Raw genomic sequence first — 17942 nt, forward strand, 5'->3', positions numbered from 1 at the left:
CCATACTGCCACAACTCAAATCAGAGTGAATACAATTGCCGCTGGTGTGATGCTCCCTATTCATACAACAATGGAATACTGAAACCTTTATATGGCAACACCATGCGAATCTCCACATAATGCTATTGACCCTCTACCAAAGGTACCTTCGCCTTCGGCACTTCACCTATCGTGCTGGCCGCACTCAGCCCACTTTCAAGCGGTAATCCAGCTGCAGCTCTCTTCTCCGCCTCTAAGTCGAGTTTGATCCGGTGTAATTGATTGAATACTTGTGAGCGCAAGTACGCCCCGAACGGGGTAAGGTCTTTCGATGCTCGTGATAGCTGAGTTATAGATTCATCCATCGGTCAATCAGTATAACATTCATAGCCTACATGCAATGACTCACCAAGAGCCCCTCTAATCCACCAGCTTTCTCCACATCCCTCACGCGGCGCATCTGCATCTTAACCCCTCGTAATTTTGGAAGGACGTCTCCGTTCACTCCCACATTCTCACTGAGCAGATTTATCGGCCAGTCGACTCGAGTGACATTGGGTTTGAATGTTCTTTTGGTCTTTTGGAGTGATTTGGGCTTGTTGTTACCTGCTCGAGTGGGTGAGATGGGTAAGATTGCGGGATTCGAGCGACGGGATAGAAGAGTTGACAGATTTGGGAATTTTGATATTGACATTGCGGTGAGAGTAAGTCGATTGACCGCGAGTTGAGCTTTCTGAGTTTGGGTTTGCTGCTTAGGTAGTTTGCTTTCTTGAGAGATGTCTGGGCCGTATGTGATGCTTGTATCAATACTTGCTGTTTCTGTTTTATCGTTCATGCATTCAAGGCTGAAGTCATCCGAAATATCACGTTGATATTCGCTTCCAACCTCCACTCCAGTCACCGTAAAGTGCCACAAATAGACTGCATATCGCCGGTAATACTGAAACTCCGATGAAAAAATCGAAATCGGACTCCTCCCACTTTACACAATTCACCACACACCACCGACGATACATAATTCAAGTTGCTCATATCCTCTTACCTGTCTCTTCCTCATCCATCAAGACCCGTTTTACTCCGGCCTGATAATCATCCTCCAAAATGTCCAAACTTCAGGCATCAAGCGTGCGAGGGTCTATCAAAACCCTTCTTGCCCAGTCTTCCCTTGAACACCACAAGGAAGCCGGTGGTAAGAAGAGAAACTTCGTCGAGACCATCGAACTCCAAATCGGTCTTAAGAACTACGATCCTCAACGAGACAAGCGATTCGTGAGTGATGTTCATCTGAACTAGAGGTTTCTTGAGGGAGCAGATACAGAGAGAGAACGACAAGGAGCACTAGCGTCTCATCACATAACATGGCTAACCAGTAAACCTGCACTCACACTCAGTCCGGTACCGTCAAGCTCCCCCACGTACCCCGACCTCGAATGCAGCTCTGTATCCTTGCCGATGCTGCCGATGTCGACCGAGCCAAGCAACTTGACGAGGAGCTCCCCTTCATGACCGTTGAGGATCTCAAGAAGCTCAACAAGAACAAGAAGCTCGTCAAGAAGCTCGCCCAAAAGTACGATGCCTTCTTGGCCTCCGAAGCTTTGATCAAGCAAATTCCTAGACTCTTGGGTCCAGGTCTTTCCAAGGCCGGTAAATTCCCTACCCCCGTCTCTCACTCCGAAGACCTCCAAAGAAAGGTCACCGAGGTCCGATCCACCATCAAGTTCCAACTTAAGAAGGTGCTCTGTCTCGGTGTTGCCGTCGGACACGTCGACATGGAGGAGGACCAAATCATGCAAAACACCATGTTGGCCATCAACTTCTTGATCTCCCTCCTTAAGAAGCAGGTGAGTTGTATTTCTTTTCCAGTCTGCTCAGGCGTGGGGAAGACAAAACGCATAATCGAAATGGACGGGCACGGCTGACTCATTGTGCAATCGCTTAGTGGCAAAACATCCAATCTCTTACCATCAAGTCCACCATGGGTAAACCTCAAAGACTCTTCTAAGTCTTCTGTCTGTTTATGGCTATAAGATCGTAAAGAGGGAATATGGGATGAAAGAGGGACACGACGGAGCTGGGGGAAACGATCCAGTGGGCAAAACAGGAGCACTCGCACGCTTATACCCAAGTCCTGTCTGAGCCCTTAGTTGGGTTTATTTGTCGGGGACCGAGGGGAGCCTTACTTGGTTGGATTTCTTAGTTTTCGACTGTTCTTCTGATTCTCAGATCATCTTTTGGATTTGTAGTCCATGAGGATCGGTAGTTCTGAATGCATTATGCTTCACCACCAAATTTGATCCTGGCACTGGACCTTCATGAACCTATCGTTAGGCCCTTCTGCACCACCATGTTCATGCTTGATGTTCTGAGCATCATCGTGCTAATCCGCTCCCAGATTCGGCTAATTTGCCCTGTGAATACCTCCGTGATTTCGGGAGATACGTAAAGATCATCCGGTTGTATGTGCCTTAGCTGTGACTGCCCTAGACCGCCAATGAGTTGACTCGACTCGACTCGACTCGGTGCGACGTACGTGAACAAGCATGCTCCCTCTGCTCCTGTCACATCATCTTGTGGATCCACGAGGGGCGCCCATATTCCGAATGCATCGTTCAACCAATCATGTACTCGTAGATCTTTCCATTTTTTCCGGTCCGATAAGGATGATACGCTGATGCCCGAATCACCGAAGAGAACCGGATACAAATCATAAAATCACATTCACAACAAATCAGTCCAAAAAGTTGACTCGACTGATTGACTCATACTTACAGACGCGATATTACCATATTATTCTGGAACAATCCTATCGTATATCTCCAAAACTCCAAGAGCTGAGCGCAGTATAAAAGCTCTTGATTCGGACTATTGACTGTTGAAACAAACAAGACAGCGAGAACGAGAACCGCTTCCTTATCTCCACTTTATTGCGTGAACGTTTGGTTTACAATGCCGTCAAAACCCTTGTGAGGGGGATGACCTTCTCCCACTGGTACAAGCAATTGCTACTTGTTCCCCGCTACTATCTCTCATGACCCGGCCCTACAAAGACCTTCAGGCAATAAGCAAAAGTCTGTAAAGATGTCTCACCGTTCTTCGTCCCCTTTCAACCCCAACCCTACCTCATCCTCCTCTTCCCCTCGGCGGACCGCATCTCCCTTACCGTCCAGAGGGCGAACATCTTCTCCACGCCCACCTCCAAGCTATGCTCGAGCATCTCTGGACCGATCACCCGCCTTGAACCCCATGGTTCTGGACGACAGACCCCGAGTACCTCCGCCGATATACCTCAGGTCGTCCAGTCCCGGAACAAGTGGGAAAGGCTCAATGAGGATTCATGTCCCGGCGTGGTAAGTCAAGTATTTCCTTACATCAAAATCACCAGCTACTTTTTATATACTCTCTGCTTACAAAGTGTGAAGCTGACCCGGAACCTCTATCTTCGTATAGGGGGGTATCTCTGGTCCGCCCGCCCAGACACCTAGACTTGCATCCTCTCGAAGCGGGTTCCCAGACTCTCGAACCTCCGTCCGAGGATACTGTCCTCTCAGGCTCGCTCGAGGTGACCATGAAAGAGCGCCGACGCGTCAAAGCCATCTCCATTGGTGTTCAGAGCGTCTGCAGACTACATATGGGTGTGAATAGAGGTTGGGAGGAGGACGGGATATTCGAGAGAGGTGTGGAAGTGCTAGGTTCGACCGACATCGAGATGGAAGAGGGCATCTGGCTCGAGAAGGGCAGTCAGTCGTAAGTTCACGCTGATATTGACTTGACATTTGATGCCAGCAACGCTGCTCAGCTCATACTCGCCTGAACTAGCTTCTCGTTCACGATCATCCTCCCCGCTACCCTCGCTACGACGGACTTTCACAACTTCGGTCGAGTCTCGTACATCCTCACAGCCAGAGCCGAGGGTATTCATTCGTCCACATCGTTCTCGTCAATGTTCAAGATCCCTTCTGCGTCTCCTGCTCTAGACCCCACGATACCCAACGTAGGCGATTTCGAGCGAGTCATCGCCCGGTCCGATAAACTAGCTTCGTCCGGCTTGGCTTCTCGCCGCAATTCAGGCGGTCATGCAAGTCACGAATCACTAGTGCATCAAACAAGAGGTTTGTCGCTTGACGGTGATGCGGAAAATAACGAAGATCCTCTGTGGGACAACGATGCCATCGCTATTGGCGAGGGACCCTCATCTGTTCAGGGTCTATATACACGAAGAGAAGATCCTCCCAAACCTTGTTCTTGCGTGCCGCCCATGAATCTGTCGCCGGATCAGCTCCCCTCCAATCCCCTGTCCAGACGGCAATCCCACTCGGATGCATATGCGAAGACGGAGAAGAACGGCTGGATGAAGGGCGATCTGATCGCGTCGAAAGCGCTGATCGTCCATGCCAATCCCTCAAGGAGCGGCGGTGTCACTCAGCTGGATATACGCAAGGAAGGGTTCGTCGACGGGCTAGGCACTTGGCGATTCAGCGCGAATGCCGATGTAGTGAGTCTCACACAAAGCTACTTTTCTGTGAATGGCAGGTGACGAGATGGGGTTTCAGTTCTCTATATCATCTGTTCTTCTACTATCAATCAAACTGCCTTCCCCTTCGAGCACGACGACGATCTTCCTTTGCCGACTCGTCCTTTCGCAGACATATAGCATCGTATCCCCTCGGACGCCTAATCAACCTCCACACGCACCAGAGACAGCTAGACAACATATACTGTATCAGGTGGGACGACCGCATAAACCCAACGAGAAGTATCCCGGGAGGGAAGTTGAGGCGCTATGGAGAGGGAACGACGTTCCTGGTAGGGGAAAGAAGGACGAGCTGGGCTCAGGCTGGAAGATACGGGCTGTGGCTAGATTACCGGGCCACGATAAGATCAGACCGACGACGTGTGATGGGTGAGTGTGGGATATCATCTACCAGCAACAAAGTGTATGGTCCATATGTGCTGACCTCGCTGTTCGCTATGCTAAGAACGATAACACCGATACGGGTCAAGCACGAGCTTCTGCTCCAAGTATTCTATTCTGTAGATGGGCGATGCGTGTTCAATGATCCGATCGAAGGTCCGGGTGAATTGCGGATGATGAGTGTGAAGATGCCCATCGCAGTGCCTTCGGTGAGTACCTCATCCTATGACAGAGGTCGAGCAGATCAAACATTGACATCGATTCCAACGCGTAGTGCTGCCTCACATTGAATGCATTGGACCTGCCTACTTGTAAGTAAAATTCAAGGAACTGGTGCTGCTACCTCTTCTTGAGCTGGGCTGATCGACAATGTCTGACTCGCTCATCAGACGAAGTCGCCCATTCTGCTCCACCAGAAAACATCGACAGCATCATCTCCTCGCCCCCAGGCAAGAATCTCTGTATGTGCGGATCGACATTCGCAGAGCTGGGAGAGGCTGCTATGAGGCGTATGCAGAGTGTAGAGCAAGAAGAGGAGGACGAGCGGATCAATCAGAGTATCAGTCCGCCCCCTATCGGAAGTCGGACGGGTAGCGGGAGTGGAAGTGGTGGTGCAGAGAAGGAGGAGGAAAGTAGGCGGAATAGCCACAGTGAGGGCAGACCAGGTCCTTCTAGTCAGTAATTTTGTTATTATTTGGGTCTCGTATAAGTATTTCTTGTAGGCGGAGATCCAAGTCAAAGTCGAATGAAATGCATACGGTCATCTGTACTGCACTCTACATACTGCACAGAACCTAAGCCGAAGGCGATTGAGCTCCACTACTGCCACGAGGCTTGACAACCGGTTCCCAAGCTCTGATCTTCGGAGCGGTCGTCGAATACGTCTTGAACGCTCCTCGAGTTCCAGTCATATTTTCGATGTACGGCTACGATTGTCCATTATCGAGGGTTGCGGAAAAGGAAGACAGCCAATGAGTCAGTGATGAGAACAGGATTTCCGGATAGGAGTTTGTGTATGAAACGACCAGGGGTAGAGATGGGCACTATCATCCGGTATTGAGGGAAGGGAGTTTCACTCACAGTCTTCCAAGGGGGAGTAACAGATTGCACGATCGGGTCTTCCGACGGGGCATCTTTCCTTATGTGCGCTAACCATGAGTGCCATTCTGGCGGGACTTGAGAAGCGTTGAAGTCGTCTTGAGAGTAATCGACCCATCTGTGTCGGCCTGGCAACGAGCGAACAGACCACGAATTAATGACATTATGATTTGATCAAAACATTTCGATCTTCAAGTAGCATTACTGATCACGGATCACCAATCACCAATTACCAATAACCATAACACAAGAAACGACGACAATGACAATGACAATGACAATGACCCAAATCAAACCGACCCAACTCACCAGGTATCTCCTCATTGGGATCCGTATTTTCAAAGTACCTATTCCCCAGTTGATCGGTTCCTACTAATCGACCCATCTTGGCATCTCCGATATACCTATCAACGATCATCGCATTTCGTCAGCATCATGCTTTATGCTCTTTGCTATTAAGACTATGCGTTATTTCCTCCAGATCCAGATCTTCATTGTTGCTCTAAGCCAGTATCCATTGAACACAGTCCACTCCGCTCCAAACAGTTTGATATACTAGACAGAAGAAACCCTCGAACCCACGTCATCTGCCTGAACCATTCTTTGAAGCCTACAGCTCGAGCATGTCGGATCGTTCGTGCTAACGACATTGTGTATGTCAATTGTGTCGAATGTGTTGTTTGCTATATGTATGTTGTTGTACTTTTGCAAATCATCGTCGACCTTCAATTCGAGCAACAAGCAAGTCACTCGAGAGATGCCAGATGCTGGTGACGGGATCAAATTGCTTTTAGCGACGATTCCATTGGCTCAACCTGCGTTTAAGCTATTTGTGGCGCCAGCGTACGTGTATCTGCCCACTGCACAAAGTGGATTTGATGCATCATGTCTCTCGCATGTATGTATATAACACTCAAGTAGATTACGGTTTCGCAAGAGAATGTTTATGTACGTCAAGTCACAGTCAGTCAAGTCGAAGCAGTCAAGGGATTGGCAAAAAGCGTAAACTACTACTATCAAACGGGATGGTCGAATTTCGGTCCGGACGCAGGTGGACCCGGCGCAGTAGTCACCGATGCTGGAATGACAATTCAGTTAGCAATTCTCATGAGATGATGTAATCAAATGACCCGACTCACGGACGGAAGTAGCTGTGCCGGCAGTATCCACACTAGCTATTGAGGCCGCATCGCCGCCAGCCGGAGTAGCTTGCGTGGGAGGAATAGATGATGTTGTCTTGCTTGGCGAGGAAGGATTGGACGAGTGGGCAGAATGGAATGATTCGGCGGCGGATGATTTACGAGATGTAGGTATTTTGGGCGAAGTTACAGTAGAGCCAGAGGAAGTGGTGGGTGATTTGTCGCCGAATATCCATTGTCTGACTTTATCTTCCATCTCTTGTCTGTCTTTCGGGAGGCTAAGAGGTGAGGCGAAAATCAGCAAATCACGGTGCGCCGTGTGTACTGTAATATGCAGGCAACAGGACCTGAGCCCAATTGCGAGAGTACCCACTTGTCAACATCCAATTTAGGCATCCACCTATCACCCGAAACATGTTTGAAGAACCTCGATTCTGGTACTTCGCCTGACGCCTCTCTCTTTTTAGCTAAATCCCTTTGTCGATCTTCTACCGTCGTCTTGGCCGCTGTCGCGCCGTGCATGTCCGCCGTTCTTATCGCGTCAGTGAGCTTGGTCCACAATCTTCTCGACTCGTATTCCTCCTGCTCCGACTCGGGCAACACGTTCTTGGGTACGACTTTCGCCTTTGCGGGGTCAAAAACGGTCTTTCTCTCCTTCGATTTCTTGTCTGTGTAATCCATTGCCGACGACCAATGTCCAGAGAGATCACCGATATCAGTCCGACCCGGTCCGGTGACTTTCCCAGAGATCACATTGTATCCTCCTGATATCCAGCCCTACCGACGAAAATAGCATTAGCGACTCAAGGCACCTTTGTAGAAATCGGAAACACCCACCTTGGCCTTGAAATCCACATCTGCGTGATACTCTGTAGCTTGACAGTCTACCGTCGAAAGCTCGCACAGCTCCAGCAACATCTTTCCGAACAATATGCCCCGGGCATAAGTGTTTGGCATCTGCGCGATCCGTCCGTCAGCTTGTGGCCATAAACAGACAGAATCTGAACTGCGCATACCGTGATGACATAATCTCCATCTTCGGGTCGGTCAAGCAACCGTATCCTGTCTTCTCCTTCCATAATCGTTGCAGCGCTGTTGCCCAGGAATTTACTCTGCAAGTCCTTGGGTCAGCTGGCGTCCTACTTCGCTCTCATGATGCGTATACAGTTTTGACCCACCTTCGGCTTCAACTCTCCGGTGACCAACAACCCGTTTTTGGGCGATACATAGAAGAAGGCGGATACAGGCTATGCCAGAGGATGAGCTGATGCACGTACCCACCTGATGCGAACTGGCCAGCTCACAGGATGATGAGAGACTTGTTCGGCAACGTAGAACCCTTCAGTGCCGTCCGGGTAGGTATAGCTGCACCTGAAGAATTCTCCTAGGACGGGATTGTACCTGTGCGATTTGTCAGCTTACTGGCGAGTGAAAGCCCGCAAATCCAAGCTCACGGTTTCTTCACACTAACAGGTCATCAAGTCAGCTTGAATGGTTTTCCACACAGGAAAACGCAAGTTAAAGCTCACCCTTTAGGTTTGATGTGCCAACCACTGAGGTAATAAGTCATGACTCTCAAGAATCGTTCTTTGGCATCGGGTTCTGCTCCGGCGCTGATATAATCCAGGCATGAGTCAGCTCAGTGAAACAATATCGGATGTTGCGGACTTACCCAAAGATTAATTCCGGGTGCGAAAAGAAATCCGTGATCCTCTCCAACAGACTTCGAGGTTCCAACACGAAAGTGGGCAGGGCGATCTTGGTAAGATCCATTCCGGGTCGTACTGCGGGGTTTGACATCAGCCTTCAATTTTACTGTACCAGCTTGATTACCACCTCCGCGTTGAATACGATGCGATGACTGATTGAATGATACACTAGGAGGGTTCAGACTCACATTGCGAGATCAAAGCCATCAAGATATTCCCCTCCTCCTTGTCCAAAGTGGAAGTATCGTTCGGATCCCCATCATCTATCTGCGTCTCATTCGAATTCGAGTTCGAATTGGTCGATAATGCAGAAGCGGAAGAAGCTCTTCTGGATTTGCCGGATTTCAACGAGAGCGAATCGATCCCTTGCGATAATAAACCCATCTTGAACGAGTATCAACGTATCAACGTATCTCGGCCGACTCGGCGAAGGGAGTCTGAACAAGTGGAGCTCGAACAGATGAGAAAAGGAGAGGTAGGTTCTCAGAAGGTATTCGATGCGGTTGGTTATGTTTGATGGATGTGCGACAAACAAGTGATCGCTAGGATACGACGAAAAGACCGACGGCAAATCCCTTTACTCGTACGTCTCCTTATTTAGAACTGATCAAAACGCCAAGACCTCAAATGATAGCTTCGATTTGGCTTCTTGACCGTGTTGTGGGTCCCTCGACTTTCGAGATGGTATTCAGTTGGTACAAGTAGGTGAATCACAAGTGACTAAAGCTGGAAGAATGTCAAATATACCAGGAGTAATATTGAGAAACGTGAACGTTTATCTGGCTGGATGGTAGAAGAGCGACTAGTCTCTTTTGCAGTTGTCTGATGGAATGGTATGCGTCATTCTCATTAATTATATAGTTGGGGGCCGAGTTGACTTAGATTACGTAACTTCTCAGCCCGATCAATTTTTGTATGTATGATCGTATATCTCAAGCAGTCATCCTTTGCATGAACAAGCACATACTATATGCAGACACTCGGTTCTATTGATCTATCCTATCTCAACAAACAGCGATACCCACATTTCTTCTTATACTTATGAAAAGGACCTCTGGAGGGCATTGATGACTCCTAAAAACAGGGTCGGTTAAATCGCCGAGCACAAGCCTTCCTTCGCGGAAAACCCGTCGGGGAAACGCAAACGACTTGTTGATCTCTGAACGTTTTGTCATCACCATCCCCCATCAGACGCTCCTGGGTGACTCCGATCACTACTCGCACTACTGACCATCCGAGGGGTCTCTTCGCCTCGGGAATGCAGCGAAGAAAGAGGTAAGACGCTCTCATCTTGGATAGGTTTTTTCAGGTATACCTCGTCTCCCTGTCGCGAGCAACAACAATCACCCAATTAGCTTCTACATTTCATGCGCAAGAGGCAGGAGCGGCATAAGACTCACCTCAAGCGGAGTCGTGGAGAACGATAAGCCCTTATCAAAGTGTTTCGAGAAACATTGTCGTGCCAAATCATAATCTATATGCGAGGATAACTTCTTTCGCGGTTGGACCGTAAGACTATGTCTCTATTCGCGAATCTTATCATTAGCCTGCAAGTCCGACTTCAATATGGCTCCGACACTAAATCGCAGAACGAGATTGCATCGCGCCCAACTCACAGCATCGACATTGCTATCCAATACAGCGGGCGAATGCGCTCCTTCACTGATACTCAACCGAATACTGAAATCCTTTTGACCCCTGGTCGAGGCATTTCCAGAAGATTTCTCCCACAGCTCGATCGTACAGTGTGAACAATAGTCCAGCTCGGGGATGCGGACATTGGTGAAAGGCAATCCGGAAGCCAAGAGGAGGTGAACGAATGTGGTGATGTGCGATTCCTTACTATCACATCGGGTCGGGTGAGCAGTCTTTCACCATTGAACCAGTTCAAGTCCAGTAAATGTTACTCACGTGAAGTAGAAACAAGCCAAACTCTTTCCCGTCGTCCGAGCTTCATCCAGATCTTCCCAGACCTTTCTAAGCAGTGGCAAGCTCGTCAAAACTCCAATCTCCTCTTTAGCTTCCGCATCAAATCCGTATTCTTGCGGGGCAACTAGGTCAAACAGGGCTTTCGCCATTCCGTACAAATCATGCAAGCCTAACAAGCAGTTTTGCGATCAGCTATCAATCTCGACCAAGTGATCCGTTGTCACTCACGCCGATCCTGATTCTCCACTCCAGGTTTGAAATTCTGCCCTTTCCCTTCCGGATCAAAGACCGCAAATAAGAACGTCCGATTATGCAAACTATCATATTTGATACTATCGTACAGCTCCGAGACTCTGGACGGATCGAATTTCTCTTGTTTCACTCCTACCCAATCTTCGAAGATCTTCTCCCATCTTTCTCGGAACAACCAAGGGGAATCTCCAGAACACCATCGTTGTTGAGGTATCTTCTCCACATTCTTGTTCTCGTAATTCCTCCTCATGATCGAGCGCAGTTCCGTCAATTGCTCAATCACGTCTTTCACCACTTCCACCGGTTCCTTCTTGAACGATTTCGGCCATGCTAAATCAGGTCGTTTTTCCGTCTCACCCGTTCTAAGCAGGATCTTCAGTTTCTTCTTGGCCTCAGTCATCTTTTCTTTTCCTGCGTTGTTATCGTCCAATAAATCTCTCCTTTGGATTAAGTGACTGATCTGCGGACATGGTTCAGGCGGATTACGTCCGCCAGCTATAGTGGATGAATGAGACGAGGAGCCGCCTTCGAGGCCCAGCAAAGCGTTGGCGAAGATTTGAGCGGTGTTGATTACTCGTCTCTCGGATGAAGTGTACACCTTGACGTTGTTGAGGACATCCTTGTTCATGATCATGATATCCTTCTTGAAGGCGTCACCAAGATCTCGCGATTGGTATCTACTAGAATGGGTGCTTTCCCCTCCCCACTTGATCACAAGTTGCATCTTCTCCAGTCCTTCGGGTATATCATCGTCTCCCAGCGGTTCACCGTTAAGCTCAAGAGGCGAAGCTGGCGAATGCTCGGCGCAAGCAGGGAGAGGAACATCGCCGTTGGCCATTGAATTTGCGGATTCATTGATCGTAGAGAGGTTATCTTTATCTTCGGTGGATTTGACATTCGGGTTCTCATGCGGACCGGAGGAAGAACCCCTTCGTAACCAGTCATGCACCTTCTTCTTGCCCTCGGTTTCGGTCAATTCGTCCTCTTCGTCCGACCCTTTCTTCTCCTTCTTCTCTTTTTTCTCCTTCTTGTCTTTATCGCCCTTCTTCTTCTCGAAAGATGGCTTCAGCTGAGCTTTCGTGCCTGGTAACGACATTTTCTTGCCTAAAGCTTCTTGAATCTGGTCCAACTTGGTCAATACCTCGGCAGTCACTCCAGGTATTTGGGAACATTCCTCAGCAGCCGCTAGGATATATTGGAGCTGCCTGGTGTCTCTCAAAATGATCTCTTCTCTGTGTCCCCGCAGAAGTCGAAGGAAGGGTTTCGACCATGGTTCGTGGGCGGGGAAGGAGAACTAAGCCAATGGTATGAGCATGATGTGCAAGTCAGCAAGTAGATACGGCTCACCTTGAGCTTCATCTTGGGTGTTCGGTCTGCATGACGGAACACGGTGACTGTCGCTCTGAGTGTCGACGTAGTAGACCCGCTGCCAACTTCGTTGTCTGCGACTACGGCTGGCAAGCCCGACTGGATCGTAGAGATCTTACGTTCCCGAGCGAGTTGACACACTCCCGAAAGGATCTCTGCGGCTTTATCTAAAGATCACCAACGAGCAGTCAGCAGCGAATCGGGAGCTATAGTACATAAAGCGTGTCTCACCATAATATGCCTGTCCAAACGAATATCTTGTCGGTCAGCTGGGATTTGATCCTTCGCACCAAGCCGCGACTCACCTGATTGCCCTTGACAAAGCTCCAGCCATTCACATCAATGACCATACTCCTCGTTCCGCATCTTAGCAGATCAAATCCGCATACTCTCTGTCCAAACGCCTCCACCACATCTTTGGCATATTGCCCCTCGTCGTCCGAGAGGGGAGTGATGAACCTAGTCTCCTTTCCATCCGCATTACGCCTTACCAGCCCATCTACTACAGGTGATTTCCTAGTTTCCGCATGGTAAAACTTGGAGCCGACGGTGTACACTTTGATATCTTCGGCATTATCGACATTGATGAATTCTTCGTAGATGTACGACCCGATCGTCCTGGGATGATATAGGTTCGGATCGTACTCGCTCGACTTGTTACCTACTTTCCTGAAAAGTCGTCTACCTCCTCCGCCCCGATGATAGATGTATACATTATGGTTCTCCCCGTCGACGGGTTTCTCCACAAACGGCTTCTCGATCACCTGTCCATCAATGATAATTGCGTCCCCGTCGTCTCGGAGGATCACCTCTCGACCACGAGGCACCGGCTGTTTCTTCGCTTTCCCGCGCCATCTCTCTGGGATGATCAGGTCTCCCCAGTCCTCCTCGTCTTTAGCCTTTGGACCGGGCAATATCAGTCCCAGATCCCGACGTACTTTCCGCCGAAGCACTCTGGGTATTCTGGGTCCGCCGTCCCGCGATACTTCGGCTCGGGATGGAGTGGGGACACCAATGTGATCTAGGATAGCAAGGACCAGTCTCCGATCCCATAGCAACGATTGCATAGATAACGAGTTGATGGATATGGGAGGAGTCCGATTAGGTAGTTGAGTGTAGGAGATCGCCTTGGGAAGGGGAAAGTCCGTCGAGAAGAACGAAATCAGTACATCGACGGGCGGCCAGTGAGAGATATCTATGAGGAAGAAAAGGTTACTGGGATATCTCATGCATCAAATCAATCAGAAATCAGGATTTAAAGCCTGGGCTCACCCTCTTCCAGAATGACTACATCTCCGAAAATCTTGACGTCCACTCCACCTCGTTCGATATCGACTAAACGGGTCAAGATCTCCCTCATAGCCTTACTTCGAGCTTTCACGTCCATCGCGCATACTCCGAGTACGACGACGGGTTTCTTCGCAGGCATGAGGGAAGAGCCTGTTGATGAGCTGGAGGGGTTCATAGGCGATGGGGATGGCGGTCGTTTTTCGCCCGAATTTGATGTTGATTTCATCGAGTAGAATCGGGCGGACGATGGGGAAGGGGGTGGACCCATCGACATCTTGGGCAGTCGGTCAGACAAGCAACAGACGGCAAGGCGAGCAGGCGACTATACACAGATGACTAGTCAGAATGGGGTCAATACTGTTAAGAACAGATAAGGAGAAGAAGAGATGATTATCTATTTTCTGCACTTCATCAAAGTAAATCAACATGAGCGAACAGCCAGGAACACCACCAAAACGATCGATTCGCAGGAGCCCCACTGAAAGATCACAAACGTTTATCTTCTTCTTTCCCCATCCATACCTATTCCTGATGAGTCGGCAGACGGTAACATGGACCTCTCAAAATTGGCTTCGGGCCTATTGCAAGGAGCAGAGGAGATCGTAAGATCCGACGAAGCATGTTTGGATACGGCGAAAACTGCTGAGGAAGCAGCGAGATATCTAGCTCGAAATCTGGATGAGCGGTATGTCGTGCGCGAGTCGTTGTTGAAATTGATTTGACTGATGTACCGTTACCACTGAATAGGAAGGAGCTGGTCGATCTCGAGCATGAGGGATATACCCTATTCGATGCTCTGTCGCTATCGTGGACAAGACTAGCCCAATCTTTCGACCCCTCTCAAGCTGCTTCGAACGATACCAAAGGCTGGGCATCGGAAGATTCGCGCATACAACTTGCTTCGGCCCTAGGGAAACTGGAGAGGAACTTGATAGCAGGGATACAACCCTTTCAGGACATAGCAGAGTGGGTTCAGTCGCTCTTCACTGTTTATAAAGGCAGTCTTGAGCTGACCGAAGAACTGTTGATTATGGTGTGATAGGCAACATGAAGAAGCTATACGAGCTTTGATTTTCAACATCACTACCTTTGTCCGAATCGAGGATGAACGCTGTGAGTGAAAACCACGCGAGCCCAATTATCATGACATTCGCTGATATCGTTCCATGGGCAGTCTTCACACTCCATGCCATTCTCGCCCAACTTCTATGCAATCTCATCTCCCCCTCGTCGGGTCAAGCAGGAGCAGACAGGCTCGCAGACAAGTATTTGAGATTGTACCTCTCAGGCGGTCGGAATGAGGATATCATCATGTGAGCGGACTCCCCCTCACCCTTCGGTGTGGTGAGCAAGTAAAGGTGCTGATTGAAGCGCGTTCCGTCTTAGTCGATTACTCGATTCGCGAGATTCAAAGACCAATAATGCTACTCTTCATCTATTGAACAATGTCGTTCGCGGAGACCGGAATCGCTTGTAAGTCGACCATCATCCCCCTCCTCTGAATTGCTCAGTTGCCAGAGTTTTGACAACCCTTCATTTTCCGTAGACAGCTGCTGCTCTCCGACATTGGCGTTCGATGGCTCGCAAAAATACTCAACAGGATGGACGAATGGGTCGAAGCGCAGAACGGGCTATTCGAACTTGGGTAAGGCCCTTTTCCCGTTCCATTCCGGTTCCGTTGCCGATAATGAACATCTTCATCGGCTGACCTGGATACTTTTCTCTGAACTTTTTTCTGTCAGAGCGTCCATCTTCAACCAGATGATCGATCATTCCCTCCATCCAAAATTGTTCGACCTCCTAAGCGATCCAGGAGAAGTGATCACCCCTTCCCAAACTGTCCTACTCAAGATCCTCGACTCGCATCTATCCTCTTCAAGATCATCAGCCCCTTCGCCAAGTCCACATATATTCCTTATTGGACTATTCCACAATCTGGCGAGATACAGTAAAATCAGTATCGATTCCAAGGCGGACGATCCTAGATTACCAAAGGTCTTCGAGGGGTTGATCTTGGTGACCGAAGGACTAAGTGCGGTCGGGTTGGCGGTCCAATCGCGAAAAGACCAACATCGCCCATCCGAGGGACTTGAGGGCGATGCGGAGCTAGCGTGGAATATGAAAGATGTTGAAGGGGGTGTGGTCAAGCCTTCCATCGGTAGGTTATGGGTAATGTTATTCAAACCAAACTGCAAATATACATAATGATAGCTGGGAATCGCAGAGCTCCTCCGATCCCTAGATACCTTCTTCCCCCGGTTAAACCCCCGAGTCCAATCTCAGTCTACAGGAGCGACGATAATGCCTATATCGGACGACTTGAAGCCGTTTTCGAACCTGAAACGGAACATCGTACAACTGCTAGGGATATTGACGTTTGAAGATACGTTAGTGGGAGACCAAGTGAGGGAAGCGGAAGGGATTCAGTTGATATTGGGTATGACTGAGATTGACGAGAACAATCCTTGTGCGTATTTTACTGCTTCTCCACCTCTCCCTGAAAAGGCTTAAATCAAGTATCACCAACTCGCCATGATCTCGCTTGGCCGCTTGATGCTACGCCGCAAAGGCCCGAAAATAGCTCACTGACAATATCTGATGCTTCAAATAGACCTTCGAGAACACGCTTTGCTATGCGTACGAAATCTCATGCTCAACAATCCCGCGAATCAAGCTATAGTATCCCAGATGAATCCCGTCGGTGTCCTTTCGCCGGAAAATGGCGAGCTGCTCCCTGTGCCAGATAAGATGAAGAAGAAGTAATCGCAGACAATGTATCAAAGCAGAAGATCATTTGCACGATGCCTGTAAGGTACTCATGTTCTAGGTGGACTTGTTACGCAAAGATGAACATGACATAGACTGGATACATGCAATTTGCCCAAAATACCATTATCTCTATGGAGCGATACCAAGAGTCATTTCCAGTTCCACGAGATTGATCCGAATCAAGACCGATTGCTTGGCCTATTCTTTACTCTTCTTCTTCTTTTGCCGCGCAACACATCAGCCCATGAACCTAGCCGAAAGGGAAGGCTGCTCACCTTCTTTTCTGCCTCAGCTGGCGTGGTCACCTCCTTAGGCTTCCTCTTTTTATCCTTCTTCTTCTCGGCCGGGGTAGACGAGACGATCGGCTGACTGAAATCAGGTATACCCGGTCTGGCCGCCGCCGCCGCTGCGGCATGCAGAGTCGACGGGTTGACTTGGAGCGGCAGCGTAGTAGGTAGAGCCGGAGCAGCAAGTTTCGGTGGTTCGGGCTTAAGGTCATCTTCGTATCAGCTTCTGAAACTCATCTAGACGGGAAGTTTAGGCAGGTCTAAACTGGACTCGGACTCACTGAATCATCGGTATCGGAATCATCACTGTCATCCGAATCATCCTCTTGTCCAGCCATCAACGTCGGATCGATCCCCGCCGTCGTCGTCGCCCTTGTTCCGTCAGGACCGGTACCAGGGGGTTTTGTAGCCGTATAAGCTTTTTCATTCTCCACAAAATCGATCTGCGCTTTCGCATATGCATCTTCATATACCTGAGCATTACAATTTGTTCGTTCAGTCACAGTTACAGTTCTTGACCTGGCTTTCTTAGACAGATTGTTTTTGACTGAACTCACTTTTCTTTGCGCATCAGTCAAATCCTTCCATTTCAAACTAATCACACCCAAGATATCTTTATAGCTCATCCCGGGATTGGAATTCCTGATCTCGTCCCTGATCTCGTTCTGGAAGAAGATGTACGCTGAAGGGGGTCGTTTTGGTGCGTTGGGATCCCGAGGCTTCTTGTCTTTCTTCTTTCGTTCTTTCACCGGCTGAAGCAATAGTTGGTTCTTCGAGAGGAATTCGGAGATGGGTTGGCCGTTCGATAGCATTGCATTTTGGAATATGCTGAGATCTGGTTTTTTGAGTGTAGGAGGTGAGAGCGCGGTGTATTCCTCGATGATTTTCACGCAGCGGGTCATGGCCCCAGCGATCTCTCTGAAAGAGGCAATCATCTGATCGAAGGGGGAATCATCGATCAGCCTTGTTGTTCTTCGCAAAGTCAAAGGCGACAAAGTGGAGAGCGGTATTATGACCTGGAAGTGAGCTCACCTCTTGCCTCTTGGCTTCCATCTCTTCGTATGTCGGGGCGGACATGGTGTGTGGCGAGGTGGCTGTTCATTAGCAGCATAGTGAGGGGAAAACAACATGACGCGTGAATTGAATAAAGTACGCGGCGGTATGGAAGCAGGGCCAATCATCAGTCAGCTCGCGATCCGCAGTGACCTGG

The 17942-nt window shown here is 49.2% G+C and overlaps 8 protein-coding genes across 8 annotated transcripts; 3 read left to right on the top strand and 5 right to left on the bottom strand.

Annotated features, from left to right (window-relative positions):
- Positions 1-122: 122 nt before the first annotated feature.
- I303_105806 (uncharacterized protein) lies at positions 123-673 on the bottom strand (the record flags this gene model as incomplete). The annotated part of the gene is made up of 2 exons (XM_018409118.1): positions 123-323; positions 389-673. 2 exons carry the CDS (start codon positions 671-673, stop codon positions 123-125), a joined length of 486 nt encoding a protein of 161 aa, XP_018261390.1.
- Positions 674-1080: 407 nt separating this feature from the next.
- Positions 1081-1981, top strand: I303_105807 (60S ribosomal uL1 domain-containing protein; the record flags this gene model as incomplete). The annotated part of the gene is made up of 3 exons (XM_018409119.1): positions 1081-1248; positions 1371-1820; positions 1919-1981. The coding sequence occupies 3 exons, from the start codon at positions 1081-1083 to the stop codon at positions 1979-1981; spliced, it is 681 nt and encodes a 226-aa protein (XP_018261391.1).
- Positions 1982-3057: 1076 nt separating this feature from the next.
- On the top strand, positions 3058-5573 carry I303_105808 (uncharacterized protein; the record flags this gene model as incomplete). Its single annotated transcript, XM_018409120.1, has 7 exons — positions 3058-3326; positions 3427-3723; positions 3796-4471; positions 4530-4879; positions 4956-5100; positions 5166-5202; positions 5281-5573. The coding sequence occupies 7 exons, from the start codon at positions 3058-3060 to the stop codon at positions 5571-5573; spliced, it is 2067 nt and encodes a 688-aa protein (XP_018261392.1).
- A 112-nt stretch (positions 5574-5685) lies between these two features.
- Positions 5686-6639, bottom strand: I303_105809 (uncharacterized protein; the record flags this gene model as incomplete). Its single annotated transcript, XM_018409121.1, has 4 exons — positions 5686-5817; positions 5972-6117; positions 6299-6393; positions 6572-6639. 4 exons carry the CDS (start codon positions 6637-6639, stop codon positions 5686-5688), a joined length of 441 nt encoding a protein of 146 aa, XP_018261393.1.
- A 366-nt stretch (positions 6640-7005) lies between these two features.
- On the bottom strand, positions 7006-9221 carry I303_105810 (uncharacterized protein; the record flags this gene model as incomplete). Its single annotated transcript, XM_018409122.1, has 11 exons — positions 7006-7067; positions 7129-7406; positions 7502-7905; positions 7966-8085; positions 8145-8240; positions 8307-8375; positions 8433-8529; positions 8583-8594; positions 8658-8741; positions 8801-8912; positions 9026-9221. 11 exons carry the CDS (start codon positions 9219-9221, stop codon positions 7006-7008), a joined length of 1530 nt encoding a protein of 509 aa, XP_018261394.1.
- A 790-nt stretch (positions 9222-10011) lies between these two features.
- On the bottom strand, positions 10012-13950 carry I303_105811 (uncharacterized protein; the record flags this gene model as incomplete). The annotated part of the gene is made up of 9 exons (XM_065969246.1): positions 10012-10161; positions 10238-10360; positions 10454-10679; positions 10749-10935; positions 10995-12312; positions 12366-12553; positions 12618-12627; positions 12692-13581; positions 13659-13950. The coding sequence occupies 9 exons, from the start codon at positions 13948-13950 to the stop codon at positions 10012-10014; spliced, it is 3384 nt and encodes a 1127-aa protein (XP_065825318.1).
- A 277-nt stretch (positions 13951-14227) lies between these two features.
- Positions 14228-16439, top strand: I303_105812 (uncharacterized protein; the record flags this gene model as incomplete). The annotated part of the gene is made up of 9 exons (XM_018409124.1): positions 14228-14361; positions 14424-14642; positions 14719-14789; positions 14851-14989; positions 15063-15149; positions 15223-15321; positions 15419-15834; positions 15901-16143; positions 16288-16439. 9 exons carry the CDS (start codon positions 14228-14230, stop codon positions 16437-16439), a joined length of 1560 nt encoding a protein of 519 aa, XP_018261396.1.
- A 204-nt stretch (positions 16440-16643) lies between these two features.
- I303_105813 (uncharacterized protein) lies at positions 16644-17809 on the bottom strand (the record flags this gene model as incomplete). The annotated part of the gene is made up of 5 exons (XM_018409125.1): positions 16644-16664; positions 16721-16933; positions 17014-17205; positions 17290-17667; positions 17765-17809. 5 exons carry the CDS (start codon positions 17807-17809, stop codon positions 16644-16646), a joined length of 849 nt encoding a protein of 282 aa, XP_018261397.1.
- Between the last annotated feature and the right edge of the window lie 133 nt (positions 17810-17942).

The sequence above is a fragment of the Kwoniella dejecticola genome, chromosome 7 (assembly GCF_000512565.2).
Source record: "Kwoniella dejecticola CBS 10117 chromosome 7, complete sequence".
Taxonomy (NCBI): Eukaryota; Fungi; Basidiomycota; class Tremellomycetes; order Tremellales; family Cryptococcaceae; genus Kwoniella; species Kwoniella dejecticola.